The sequence below is a fragment of the Phalaenopsis equestris genome, unplaced genomic scaffold, assembly GCF_001263595.1.
Source record: "Phalaenopsis equestris unplaced genomic scaffold, ASM126359v1 Scaffold000397, whole genome shotgun sequence".
NCBI classification, from domain to species: domain Eukaryota; kingdom Viridiplantae; phylum Streptophyta; class Magnoliopsida; order Asparagales; family Orchidaceae; genus Phalaenopsis; species Phalaenopsis equestris.
This window is the reverse complement of record NW_018164839.1, coordinates 91488-103996: the sequence shown is the minus strand read 5'-3', so window position 1 is coordinate 103996 and position 12509 is coordinate 91488. Positions and strand designations below refer to the sequence as shown.

The 12509-nt window shown below is 35.1% G+C and overlaps 1 protein-coding gene across 1 annotated transcript in view; it reads left to right on the top strand.

The window, feature by feature from the left end:
• Window positions 1-12509, top strand: part of LOC110026713 (THO complex subunit 2) — a gene marked incomplete at its 5' end in the record, with an annotated part of 81850 nt that overhangs the window by 36244 nt on the left and 33097 nt on the right. The window contains 9 exon segments of the mRNA XM_020727780.1: window positions 6248-6344; window positions 6432-6560; window positions 9265-9368; window positions 9654-9834; window positions 10127-10302; window positions 10420-11026; window positions 11118-11222; window positions 12170-12325; window positions 12410-12490. Coding sequence (XP_020583439.1) covers window positions 6248-6344; window positions 6432-6560; window positions 9265-9368; window positions 9654-9834; window positions 10127-10302; window positions 10420-11026; window positions 11118-11222; window positions 12170-12325; window positions 12410-12490 — 1636 coding nt within the window.

Genomic DNA, 12509 nt, shown 5'->3' with positions numbered 1-12509 from the left:
GATATATATATATATATATATATATGAAGCACCGCAACACAGCTCTACTTCTAGAAACACGACGATGCGACGACGCGAGCACTTCAACGTCAACAACAAAAAAAAAACAGGGAAATAGACGACGCGAGAGATCCCGTGTAGTAGACGCTATGGTTCTCCATGAGGTGAAACCCTAGCAGAGCGGAACATATATACGGCCCTCGTCTGCGCCAGAGGACACGCTGGGTCGTGCCGACGTTAACGTCTTCTCGACGCTCTCAGCAGGAGACGCCGACTGCTTCGTCCCTTCGTTCCGACGCTTGACACTCTCAGCAGGAGTCATCGACTGTTATGGGTTTTTGGGATTCAACAGGAGACGCTGATGACTATGAGATCTGTTATGACCTCGACGCTGCGTTCCTATGCCAATGCACTTACGACGACTTTCCTACTCCTACTTGTGCTCTCTTTCAAGTTTAGAGTCTGGTTTTCATATTAGCAATTCCTGCAATGTTCCTCAATTTTTCCATGACGCTCTTGAAGATGGTGGTGATCACAATTTCATTAAAAAGCTTGACAAAAAAATGGAAAATCTGCTCTTATTTTCACTGAGGTTGAAACCAGCACTCTCGCATTCTCTTGATATTTTGCTCTAGTACGAAAATTCCTTTATGGTCACCCAAAATTGGAGATCATTCCGAAAGAGTTTGATGCTATGAAGCTATTGGGTAGTTGGAATATTGGCTTACTCGTCGGTTGACATATACTTATTCAGTTCTCTCACGATGCCGATTACACTCGCATTTTCTCTCGAAAAGTTATCAAGATCGACAACCGTTTTATGAAAATTTTGAAGTGGACTGTCAATTTTGGTCCAAAAACGGAGTCCCCTATCATTCCTGTTTGGATAAAGTTTCCGAGGTTAAAATTACATCTGTTCAACATGAAAATTCTCTACTCTTTAGCAACTGCTTACAGTAAGTCTCTCAAAATTGATAGTCATACGTTTGCTGTCACCAAACCCTCTGTGACTTGTGTGTTAGTTGAGAGAGATATCACTCAACCAGCTCCAGATGAGATATGGATTAACACTATTCACAACGGGTGTTGACAAAAATTTGAAATAGAATCACACCCATCTTATTGCTCTCATTGTAGTATGTTTGACCACAGTTCAACTATTTGTTATCGCTTGCATCCTCATCTAAAGGCAGAATATTGCTAAAAATCTGCCACCTACCATCTCTGCGTCCTTCCCTGCGGAGAAGGTGCAACCCGATCCTCTTTCTAACACCGCAGTTTCAGATGAAGATCCAAATGTGTTGATACCACTCACTTATTGAAGAAGACCCACTTACATGTCATGACACACGAGAATGATCCTTCGATCCGTTAAAAGATCAGCTGGTACAACAAGTAGTTGCTTCTAATGTTTGAAAACCTACACATGCCCGAAACATTTTAGACATTTTCACTGATCAGGTGAGTCAATCTTCGGATGAGGAATGATAGGTCTATTCCAGGAGAAAGAAAAGAATAGAGGCCAACTTGAGCTCAGGAATTTATTGAATGATACACTGGTTACTACTAGAAATGACACTCATCTTACCAATTTATTAGCTAGCTCCTTCCATAGAACTAGAGGCAGAGGCAAGACAAAATTTGGTCGCTCTCTAGCTACTTGATACCCCGTATTTTGGCACTTTTTGGTTTTATCTTTAGGTCTATCATGTATTTTGTTGTATTTTCTCTTTTTGGAATCATTTGATGTGGTGATTATTGTGTGAGCAGGGTGTCATGTTTGGGCCCTCCCATACAATCTATCTGTATCCTACTTTCTATTTAATATATTAGTCTTTGGGCTTTCTAAAAAAAAAATTATATATATATATATATATATATGCCTGTATTTTTTTAAGAGTTCAAATTAAAATTTTCATTTTTAAAAGTTGGTCTTAAGTATATATATTGTATAAATATAATTTGTATCATTAAAGATTGTCATTTGCATATGTCACACATCCTGTGACACATTATGCCTATAGCCCGTCTCCTCCTTCACATGTTTTATTTTTTGTTAACAGAATTTAAATAAAATAATAATATGTAAGTACATAAGATTTAATTATTTTATATATAACACATTATTATTTTAAGAAAGGCAGATGTAGACCAAGATGACTTGGGTGTATTGAATAAAAAATGATCTTAATTTATTAGGATTAATTGAAAATATGACACTGAATAGAACACAATGGAGAAAAAGGATTCATGTAGCCGACCCCACTTAGTGAGATAAAGGTTTTGTTGTTGTATATATAACACATTGTTGCATAATCGCGTCAAAACATTATATTTTTACTTTGCACAATTTGTTACATGATATTTTGAGGGCTGCTCAATTTGTTGCTTAAAATTGACATAATTTTTGACTTCTTATCATGCTAAAATGTCAATATTTCTCTCTAATATATTTATATGTTGGAATGCTAATATATTAATTTTTAAATTTTTTTTACTCTGCGTAATTTTTTAATTGCTTGGTACAATTTCTTACCTTACTATTAATTTTGGTATTAAATTTATTCAACTATTAAAACCACACTGTGCTTTACTATCAATATCGCTTTATCTTTAGAATTATCTAGTAATCCTGGCATCCAACTCCTGAAGTTTGATAATTTGTCTTCAACAGTCGGGTAAAAAGGGATCAATGGTATTGGTATTATGAGCTTATGCCTTATTTCTGATGAATCTTTAAAATCTTTAGTTAAATGCTTTTTTTTTCTTCTGCTCTTATAATTCAATAATTTTCTATTGATCCTATGCAAAAAAATAAGAGATGGGCTACCATCTCCTATCTTATTAACCTACTTGTAGGTGCAATAGCAAGGGATTAATCCCTCATCTACTTCGTATCACAATCCACCACCTCTGCACCTCATCATCAACTTTAAATGAATGAATGAATAGTAGCAAGTACCTCATTATTATCCTTTTTATCCTCCCTATGTACGAAAATTTGAACAAAATTTGTTAGGCATCCAATTTATGCTCTAACCTTGTTTGATTATTCTCAAATTTAAGTTGATTGTTCTTCAACTCTTATGCTGTAACGAAAAATGTTTCAACTCTTTGTACGAAGGCATGTGTTAACGTGTAGTTGATTGTGCTTCCGTTTCCTGTCCTGTATTTTTACTTAATGGTGGTGCTCATTTTTTTAGAACTTTGATTGGAATGGGTAGAATCTTACAACAGACTTATAGTTTGAGCAGAGAAAAAGATATTAGATAACTATCTGGGTTTAGTGTTGAACAACGTGTTTAATTCTAAGTTAGCAAATATGTAACACTACTAATCTTGAACATATGATGAATGGAGAGACCGGCATCGTGGAATTTTGCCACTGCTTGAACATGCTCTCTAATTTCTAGATATAGAAATGGTGCTGGTAAGAGGAAGGGTTTCGCAGATCCTGGATCGAAAGGTCGCATGAGCAGATCCTTGATTGAAAGGTCGCATACCTATTTAATGAGAGTTTCAACTTCTATTTGTAAAAGATGGACGTATTTAATTCTGAAATGAACTTTAAAAACTAGATAATGAGAATATTTCTCCAATTGTGGTTCTTATGAGCCATGTAAATTCGAAATTCAAATTTCCTAGTTTTAATTGTTCAAATATAAAAGATTAGTTAGTTTCTTGGAATTTGACATATGGTTATGTAAAAAGCGCATTGAGAGTTGGGGAAACAAAGGTGCAAATTATTAGTAAGCTTTGATCAAATGTAGGATCAAGAACTTAAAAGTTTGAATAGGTACGTCTTCTAGGAAGAAGGATGAGTTCAAAAAATATATGGGATATGCTAGAATACACCTCGAGAAGAGATTATGATTGATGATGAGATGAAATTGATAGTGATTGATTTTATGAGAGAAATAGGAAGAAAACAACATATTTTAGTCCATATGCCTATTTATGTGATTTTGGTTGTTGTGATGTTGTCTTTTGTTTAACTTGGAATTCTCAAATTTCTGTTGTATTTTCTCTTTCTATCCTTATTTTCATGTATTAGAATATTTTACATAATTTTATTTAAGTGCTTTTACTAAGTTCCTTCTCTCGAAAAAGAACCTATTGATTCTCTCCCAATTGGTTGGATTGTGGGTGCGGTGATTTACTTCATAGGTGAGGTCTATGATTCAAGCCCAAGATGACCCAATTGCACCAGAGAAAAGAATAGAAAAAGCATCTGACTTTTTCATGCATGCTTCACTTGGCTCGGGAGATATAGTTCAGTGGGTAGAGCTCTGCTCTTGCAATTGGGCGTTGCAATTACGGTTTGGATGTCTTATTATCCAGACGATTATGGTAGTATCTTATAATTGAATTGGCGGCTCATTTTTTTTAAGGAGTAGAGAAGATGATCGAAACATGCTACTAAAAGTCTTCTGAGACGAAATGATGGGTTGTCAAGAACGTAGAGGTAGGATGGGCAGTTGGTCAGATCTAGTATGGATCTTACAGGTATGATAGTTGGAGTCAATGGCTCTTCTAGGGCTCTCTCATATGGGATCCCAAGGAAAGAGGATCAAGCCGGTGCTTGCGAATAATTGGATGCATTATCTCCCTTCAGCCTTTTGAGCAAAATGCGGCAAAAGGAAGGAAAATCCATGAACTCATCGTTTCCACCCTGTAGAATCTATGAGATCTCCCCAAGGATGCTTTTGGCATCTAGGGGTTGCAATTTGACTGTAAACTCTGTTCAATAATTGGAAGGCGTTAGTTGTTCGTTCTCTGGTTGGGCAGTAAGAGTCGAAGAAGGGCGATCACTCGTTTTTAAAACCAACATTCTGAAGACCAAAAGTCGAGTGGAAAGGGGGGAGTACTCTTTGTCACTGGTTCACTTGTAGCTTGATTCTCCGAAACCACAAGAATCCTTTGAATGTTATTCCAACTCAACACCTTTTTGAGATTTTTGAGAAGAGTTCTTTGGAGAGCACACTACGATGAATGTTGTAAGCTTTGCTCGAGGGTGAGGGGAGTTATTGTTTGTCATTGGTTTCTGCAGTAGAATCAGCCAGAAAAGCATGATAGGTGGTTTACTCTGTGGTGGATGTCAACAGTTCAAGTCTGATTACACCCGGCCCGTGATCTTAGTTGATTCTATGATATCACTTAATTTATCTAATTCAGCAGTTCGGTCTATGATTTATCATTCATGTATATTGATAAGATCATTCCATTTAGCATCATTTTAAGGTAGCACAACCTTTCCCTAGATAGTGAGTTTCAAATGACGAAAGGCTTATAGTATCAAGGCATCAGGAGATGAGTACAGGCATGGCAAGCGATGAAATGCTTAATGAGTTGAATATAAACATAGATCTGAAGATTCCTTAATAGGTCAACTTTTGCAACTAATGTTGAATCCTTTGGCAGACAAGAGACAACCTGATGAACTGAAACATCTAGTAGCCAGAGGAAAAGAAAGCAAAAGTGATTCTCATAGTAGTGGCGGGCAAAATGGGAGCAATCTAAATAGTGCATATAGGGTTATGGGAGAGCAATACAAGCGCCATGCTACAAGGCGAAGCGATGGAGTGTTGCACCCTAAATGGTGATAGTCCAATAGCAGAAAGCATCACTAGCTTACAGTTTGACCCGAGTACCATAGGGCACGTGGAATCCAATATGAGTTACAAAGGACCGCCTTTTGGAAGGCTAAATATTCCTGGGCAACGGAGTACCATGGGGCACGTGGAATCCAATATGAGTTACAAAGGGCCGCCTTTTGGAATGCTAAATATTCCTGGGCAACAGATAGTGAAGTAGCGTTGTGAGGCAAAGGTGAAAAGAACCCCAATTGGGGAGTGAAATAGAACATGAAATCTTGAGCTCTCTAGTAGTTGGAAGAGTGTGATCTCTGACTATGTGTTTATTGAAGAATGAGCTGACAACTCATTTGCAGTGGCTTGGTTAAGGGAATCCATCTTATCCAATAGCAGAAGCCAGTCTTCATAGGGTGATTATCACTGCTTATTGCTATTCAACGAGGTCGGGTTGTGTTTTTGATATACTTTTCACTTTGCTGTTAGATTGTTGTTACATTGGATGTATTGCATTTACTTTATTGTATGCTCATGTAGATTTGTATTATTATTATTATTATTTTGTTGCATTTCATTATTTTTTACCCAAATTGGACGGATGTACCCCACAAGTTTGGTTTTGCTGTTGTTATTCAATTATTAATAATTTCTTCCAGGTGCAAGAAGTACCCCTCAATGGAGTTGAGAGGCCTTTTCCAGTATCTTGTTAACCAATTGAAGAAGGGTGTGGGCATTGAGCTTGTTTTGCTTCAGGTATTTTTTAATATTGTTGTTGTCTATCTTTTTTTTTCTTCAACACGTTGCTTCTTTGTTTTATTGTTTTTTAAATCAAATTTACAGGAGCTTATTCAACAAATGGCAAATGTTCAGTACACTGAGAACATGACTGAGGAACAACTTGATGCTATGGCAGGAAGTGAAACATTACGTTTTCAAGCAACTTTATTTGGTATGGCTAGGAACAACAAGGTAGGATCTATGATTTTGTTTACTTCTAAAAAGATTTTCTTCAGCTTAGTTATTCATACAGTTGCAGTAGTAAGTGTTTATCTGCTAGTCGTAGTAAGTGTTCATCTGCTATTCGAGAAGCACATTTTAAAATTAGGGGAATTTACATACATAGCACCCAATTCTTATGCATTTACTTTATCTCACACCCAAACTTTGTTTTTTACAACCCAAGTAACAGAAAAAAGTGTTTCACTTGTATAAATCAAAGTTTGGGTGTTAGATAAGTAAATGCATAAGACTTGGGTGCTATGAATATAACTTTTCGTAAAAATTAATATGCAAGCTTCTTCTTTTAAATGTCAATATTTATTGTTTTTTTGGTGTGTATGGTGTGATATTTTATATCATCTAAGTCTCAAATTGTAATTTTTATTACAGCGATAGTGCTTTTAATGTATTTAAAGTTGAACTTCATTCCTTCATGGACTTTTGCTGCAATTGTCCATTTTAGCGTGATGCATTCTTAGATAGTAACGAGGCAATTGTTTTGAGCATGCTGACCATTAATTTTATAACCAGATTTTAGAAAAATTATTTGTTCTTGATATCATAAAATAATGATTTTTGCATCATCATTTAGTGGCTTCTTGTTTAGCGTCTTCACAATTATTTTCATAGAACACTCATTTTTTGATCACCATAGCGCATTTTGGGTTGAACTCTAAATCTGTTATTGTTCTTTAAACAATTAAGCCAAAACATAAAAAACCATGAACATCATAAGATGAAAAAAGTTACATGAGTAGAGATACCTTTGATAAAAAAATTCTGTGTGATTATGGATCTGTTTGATGAACCGTCTCAAATCAAATCCTTCAAATCCTAATTAAAGCTAATGAAGCTTAAAGGACTTCTTGTGGAAGTAGCTTTTAAGATATATGTACAAAGCAAATCGACAACACTAAAATTTATTTAGGAATTTATTCAATTAGTATAGAGACATGAGTAGAGATGCATTTGATAAAAATTCAAGGTAATTATGGATCTGTTTGATGCACTGTTTCCCAAATCAAATCCATACAAATCCTAATTGATGCTAATGAAGCTTAAAGGAGTTTTTTGTGGGAGTAGCTTTTAGGATATATTTACAAATCAAATCAACAACACTAGTATTTATTCAATTAATTGTAAGAAAATATTTGGTATTTTTGCCTTTTTTTAATACAATATTATTGCACATTTCTTTTCTTTTCTTGTAATCACTATAAGTAGGATACATATGGCTAAATTATTGAACCCATCATGATTCATTATACCATTGCGTGAAATAACGCCTGCTTACTATCAATTCAGGTTGAGTCTTTTTTAGAATTTCACATGTACTTTGTTTAGAGTTCCTAGGTTGAAGTCTGTATTAGAAGGTACGAGTATGGGTTTCCAAAGCACTCAGATGTGCTAAACCATTTGGTGACCCTAATACACAAATTTTCCTACTTGTCTTGTTTCTTCTCTGAGTCCTTTTGTTCTCTTTGATTTGTCTTCTTTCCCTCTCTCCCTCCCTCTCGTTCTGCTAGTTTTTTGTTCAAAGGGGCAAGTGCATTTGTTGTCAGTTTCATATTAGTTTGTTCTACATTCCTAAGACAACAATGCAGGCCAGAACCACAGAGTGAGAGAATTAGTAGGGCATATCTTGGGGATTCCATACAGTTTTAAAACATATGTGCATTTTTTCTTGCAACCGTTCTTTCATTCATTCACTCCTTAAAGTTAGTTTCACCTACCCCATCATTTCAATTATAATACACAATGTAGATATGATTTGGTTTCTGAATTTTTACGATATGATGATTAAAATTTGAAAGGTTGAAATACTCGAGTAAAACAGATGATTGATGCTCAAATCCACAAAACTACATACCTTAACCAACTAGGCAACAAATTAGTTTGCACTTTTGCATAGATGTATGACAGATAAAATTTGGTTTTTTATAAAGCATACTCCAAATAGTTGGGAAAAAGGGTAAATTATGTCAGAAGAATCCTAATTTCAACTGTAGCTAGACATTGTGGGATAAATTTGTGCTATTATAAAAGCATATATCATATGGACTGCAATCAAAGAAGCTTTTATACTGGGCGATCCTAAGATTGCTGCAGTTCAGAATATTTGTTAATTAACATTTATATGTTTGAATTAATATTCCTTGTTTTATGGCTTTTGCATTTCTGTGCTTTAAGCTGTTGATTTGATTTTCTTGATGTGCTCTGTTTCTATTTCCTATATTAATTCTTGATCATTCATTTTTTGTACTCCCCCATTTTCCATTATCATAATAATAGGATGGTTCCATCAGAATCAATCAATCCTCGTCATTTATCATCTTCCGACAGTTAAGTGTCAAAACCAGAGTCAATGTTTTGGTTTATTGTCTGTAATTAGTAGATGATACTCTGTTCAATTTTGTATCCTTACTACTTTTTGGATTTTGTTTTTTTTGGCTGACATAAATACGACAGTTAAGTGTCAAAACCAGAGTCAATGTTTTGTTTTATTGTCCTTGCTACTTTTTGGATTTTTTTTTTTTGGCTGACATGAATGGTTAGTTTTTTCACATAGCTTATTATGAACCCACTTTTGTCTTGTGTTAATTATTTCTATTTACTATTGTGCTAGCATTAAAAAGAGATTATTTGTTTTATGTTTAATTTCTTCTTAATTCAGGCACTAAGCAAATCTACTATGAGGTTGAGAGACTCCTTACTTCCAAAGGATGAACCTAAGTTGGCTATACCGCTTTTATTACTTATAGCACAGCACCGCTCCATGTAAGATTGTCAGCTTTAATCAATTATAGAATAATTTGAATTATATGACCCGTTTTAGATTAAACAGCACTAACACACGTTCTCATTCTTGCCTGTTTCTCTTTCCTTTGCTTAACAAAATTAGACCTCATTCCCTCCACCCAAATCACCATGAAAAATATTAATTTTGAATATCTCTGGTATAATATTTGATCAGTAATTGCAATGACTAACAATTCATCTAATTTTCGGCAACTACACATTTTTTTTCTTAATGTTTTGTTAAATGTCTTACTTTATGCTCAGGGTTGTGATTCATGCTGATGCTCCATACATTAAAATGGTTAGCGAGCAATTTGACCGTTGTCATGGGACACTTCTTCAGTATGTGGAATTTCTCGTAAGTGCTGTTGCTCCAACTTCAACGTATGCTCAGCTAATCCCCCATCTCAATGATCTTGTTCACCAATATCACCTTGAACCAGAGGTAATACTTCATTCACTCTAGCTTTCACTTTCTGTAATATATCTAGTATCATTTAAAAGCTTATAATAGCTCCTCTCAAATCCGTCATCCTTTCTTCACTCTTCTTGTACAAGCTGGCTTTCTCCCACCGTGTTTTGGCTTTAAGCTTATGCTAAATTGAACTGTTTATCCTTCGCTATAGCTTCTCACTTCTCACTTGCTTGAATAAGCTTATAATAGGTTATGGTTAACACCTTGAATTGTTTATAGTGTGCTATTTAACTTATCATGCATTTGATCTATTTCAAATCAGGTGGCTTTTCTAATATATCGACCGGTGCTGAGGCTCTTCAAATCTACCACCAGTCCCGAAGTCTTATGGCCCCTTGATGCCATGGAAGATACACTCATGGCGAGTGAAGGAAATGATTTTGAGCAATCTTCTAGCAACCTTGTTTTGGATCTGGGTATTTCCAAAAATCCTATAATGTGCGTTCTCTTGCACAATGATATTTTTGTTTTCGCCTGTTTTATGGGACTACTGGAGCTCTTATGCCTGTTGATTTTCTTATCATCTAAGTTCAACTATCCTTTTGTTTTTTGCAGGTGGTCAGATCTCCTGGAAGTAGTTAGATCAATGCTACCTGTAAAAGCTTGGAATAGCCTCTCCCCTGACCTCTATGCCACATTTTGGGGGCTCACCCTTTATGATCTTTATGTTCCAAGAAATCGATATGAAGCAGAAATAGCGAAGCAGCATGCTGCCATTAAAGCATTAGAAGAGCTTTCTGATAATTCGAACATCGCTATTACGAAACGTAAGAAGGATAAGGAACGAATTCAAGAGTTACTCGATAGACTTGTCAGTGAGCTTCAAAAGCACGAACAACATGTTACGTCCGTGCGCCATAGGCTTAGACGTGAAAAGGACAAGTGGTTGAGTTCTTGTCCCGACACATTAAAAATTAATATGGAGTTTCTTCAGCGATGCATTTTTCCGCGCTGCATCTTTAGCATGCCTGATGCTGTTTATTGTGCTAAATTTGTGCACATGCTACATTCGCTTGGAACACCATTCTTCAACACGGTCAATCATATTGATGTTCTTATTTGTAAGACGTTACAGCCCATGATCTTCTGCTGCACTGAGTATGAAGCTGGCAGACTGGGAAGGTTCTTATATGAGACCCTTAAAATGGCATACTATTGGAAGGTTGTTGAGTAATTAAAATTAAACCATAATTATTTTTTTTAAATAAATTACTTTTTTATTCACCATTTATTTAGAAGCTTCTGTTTTGCAGAATGATGAATCTATTTATGAACATGAATGTGGAAACATGCCAGGTTTTGCTGTTTATTACAGATATCCCAATAGTCAGCGTGTGGCATATGGTCAATTTATTCGAGTACGTCTTTACCACCGAAAAGTTCTTGAATATCTAATTTCAGTGCTTCTGCTATGAACATTATTTTAAGTTCATTATTTTCGCTCAACACTTTGTAACTACCTTCCAAGTACATGATGCCAATCTTGACTTTGTATTGATGCTTTTTTTCCCTTTTGTTATCAAAACACTGAAATGAACTACTTTTTAATTGAGTAAAGTGTGAATATAGTCCCCAGACTAATGAGGTTATTTTGATCTCAGAGTTTATAAAAGTGCTAAATTAGTCCCAAATTATTTTAATGTGAGTAAAAATAATCCTTATCGGGGATTATTTCAACCCATTTAAAAAAAAAATAGAACTAAATTGGCACTTTTTATGAACTTTGGGCCTAATATTGCCGCCTGTAAAGAATTGGGACATTTTCTTTTTTTTACTAATTAAAAAAACTTTGTATTTATGGGAGTCTCCAATGTTTTTCTATGCCTTAAACAGTCCGAGTGAGTGACTATGTGCAGTTATCTATTCTCAGGAAAGAACCTGGTTGAAAAGGAATAAAATGTTTTGCGTAATTATCTTTTTTGGCCGCATCATATTTGATATATGATCTAAGTAGCAATTATTATCTTTTTCATTTTAGGCAGTTCCTTCTTTTCATAGAATTCTCTTTTTAGTTGTATTTCTGTCATCCATTATATTTCTGTCATCCTAATTATCTTTTTTGGCCGCATCATATTTGATATATGTTCTAAGTAGCAATTATTATCTTTTTCATTTTAAGCAGTTCCTTCTTTTCATAAAATTCTCTTTTTAGTTGTATTTCTGTCATCCATTTTATTTCTGTCATCCATTATATTTCTGTCATCCATTAGTATTTTGGTTCCAACTTTTTTGTTTTTGTAAGCTTGCTTGGAAACAGTTTTTTTATATAAATATGTTGGTTTAGATGTAATCCACTTTTTTATAGGTGCATTGGAAATGGAGTGGAAGGATGACAAGGTTACTGGCACAATGTTTGGAGTCCACTGAGTACATGGAAATTCGCAACGCTCTTATTATTTTGACAAAAATTTCTACAGTATTTCCTGTGACGAGGAAAAGTGGTGTTAATATTGAAAAACGGGTATACAGTGGAAATAGCTTTTGAAAACTGTATTGTTTGTATCAATTTTTCTATTGTCTGATTCCATAAAACAATTTTTCTCAGGTGGTTAAAATTAAGAGCGACGAAAGGGAGGATCTTAAGGTGTTGGCTACCGGTGTGGCTGCAGCTTTGGCTGCTCGGAAGGTCTGTTAAAACTTAAAAA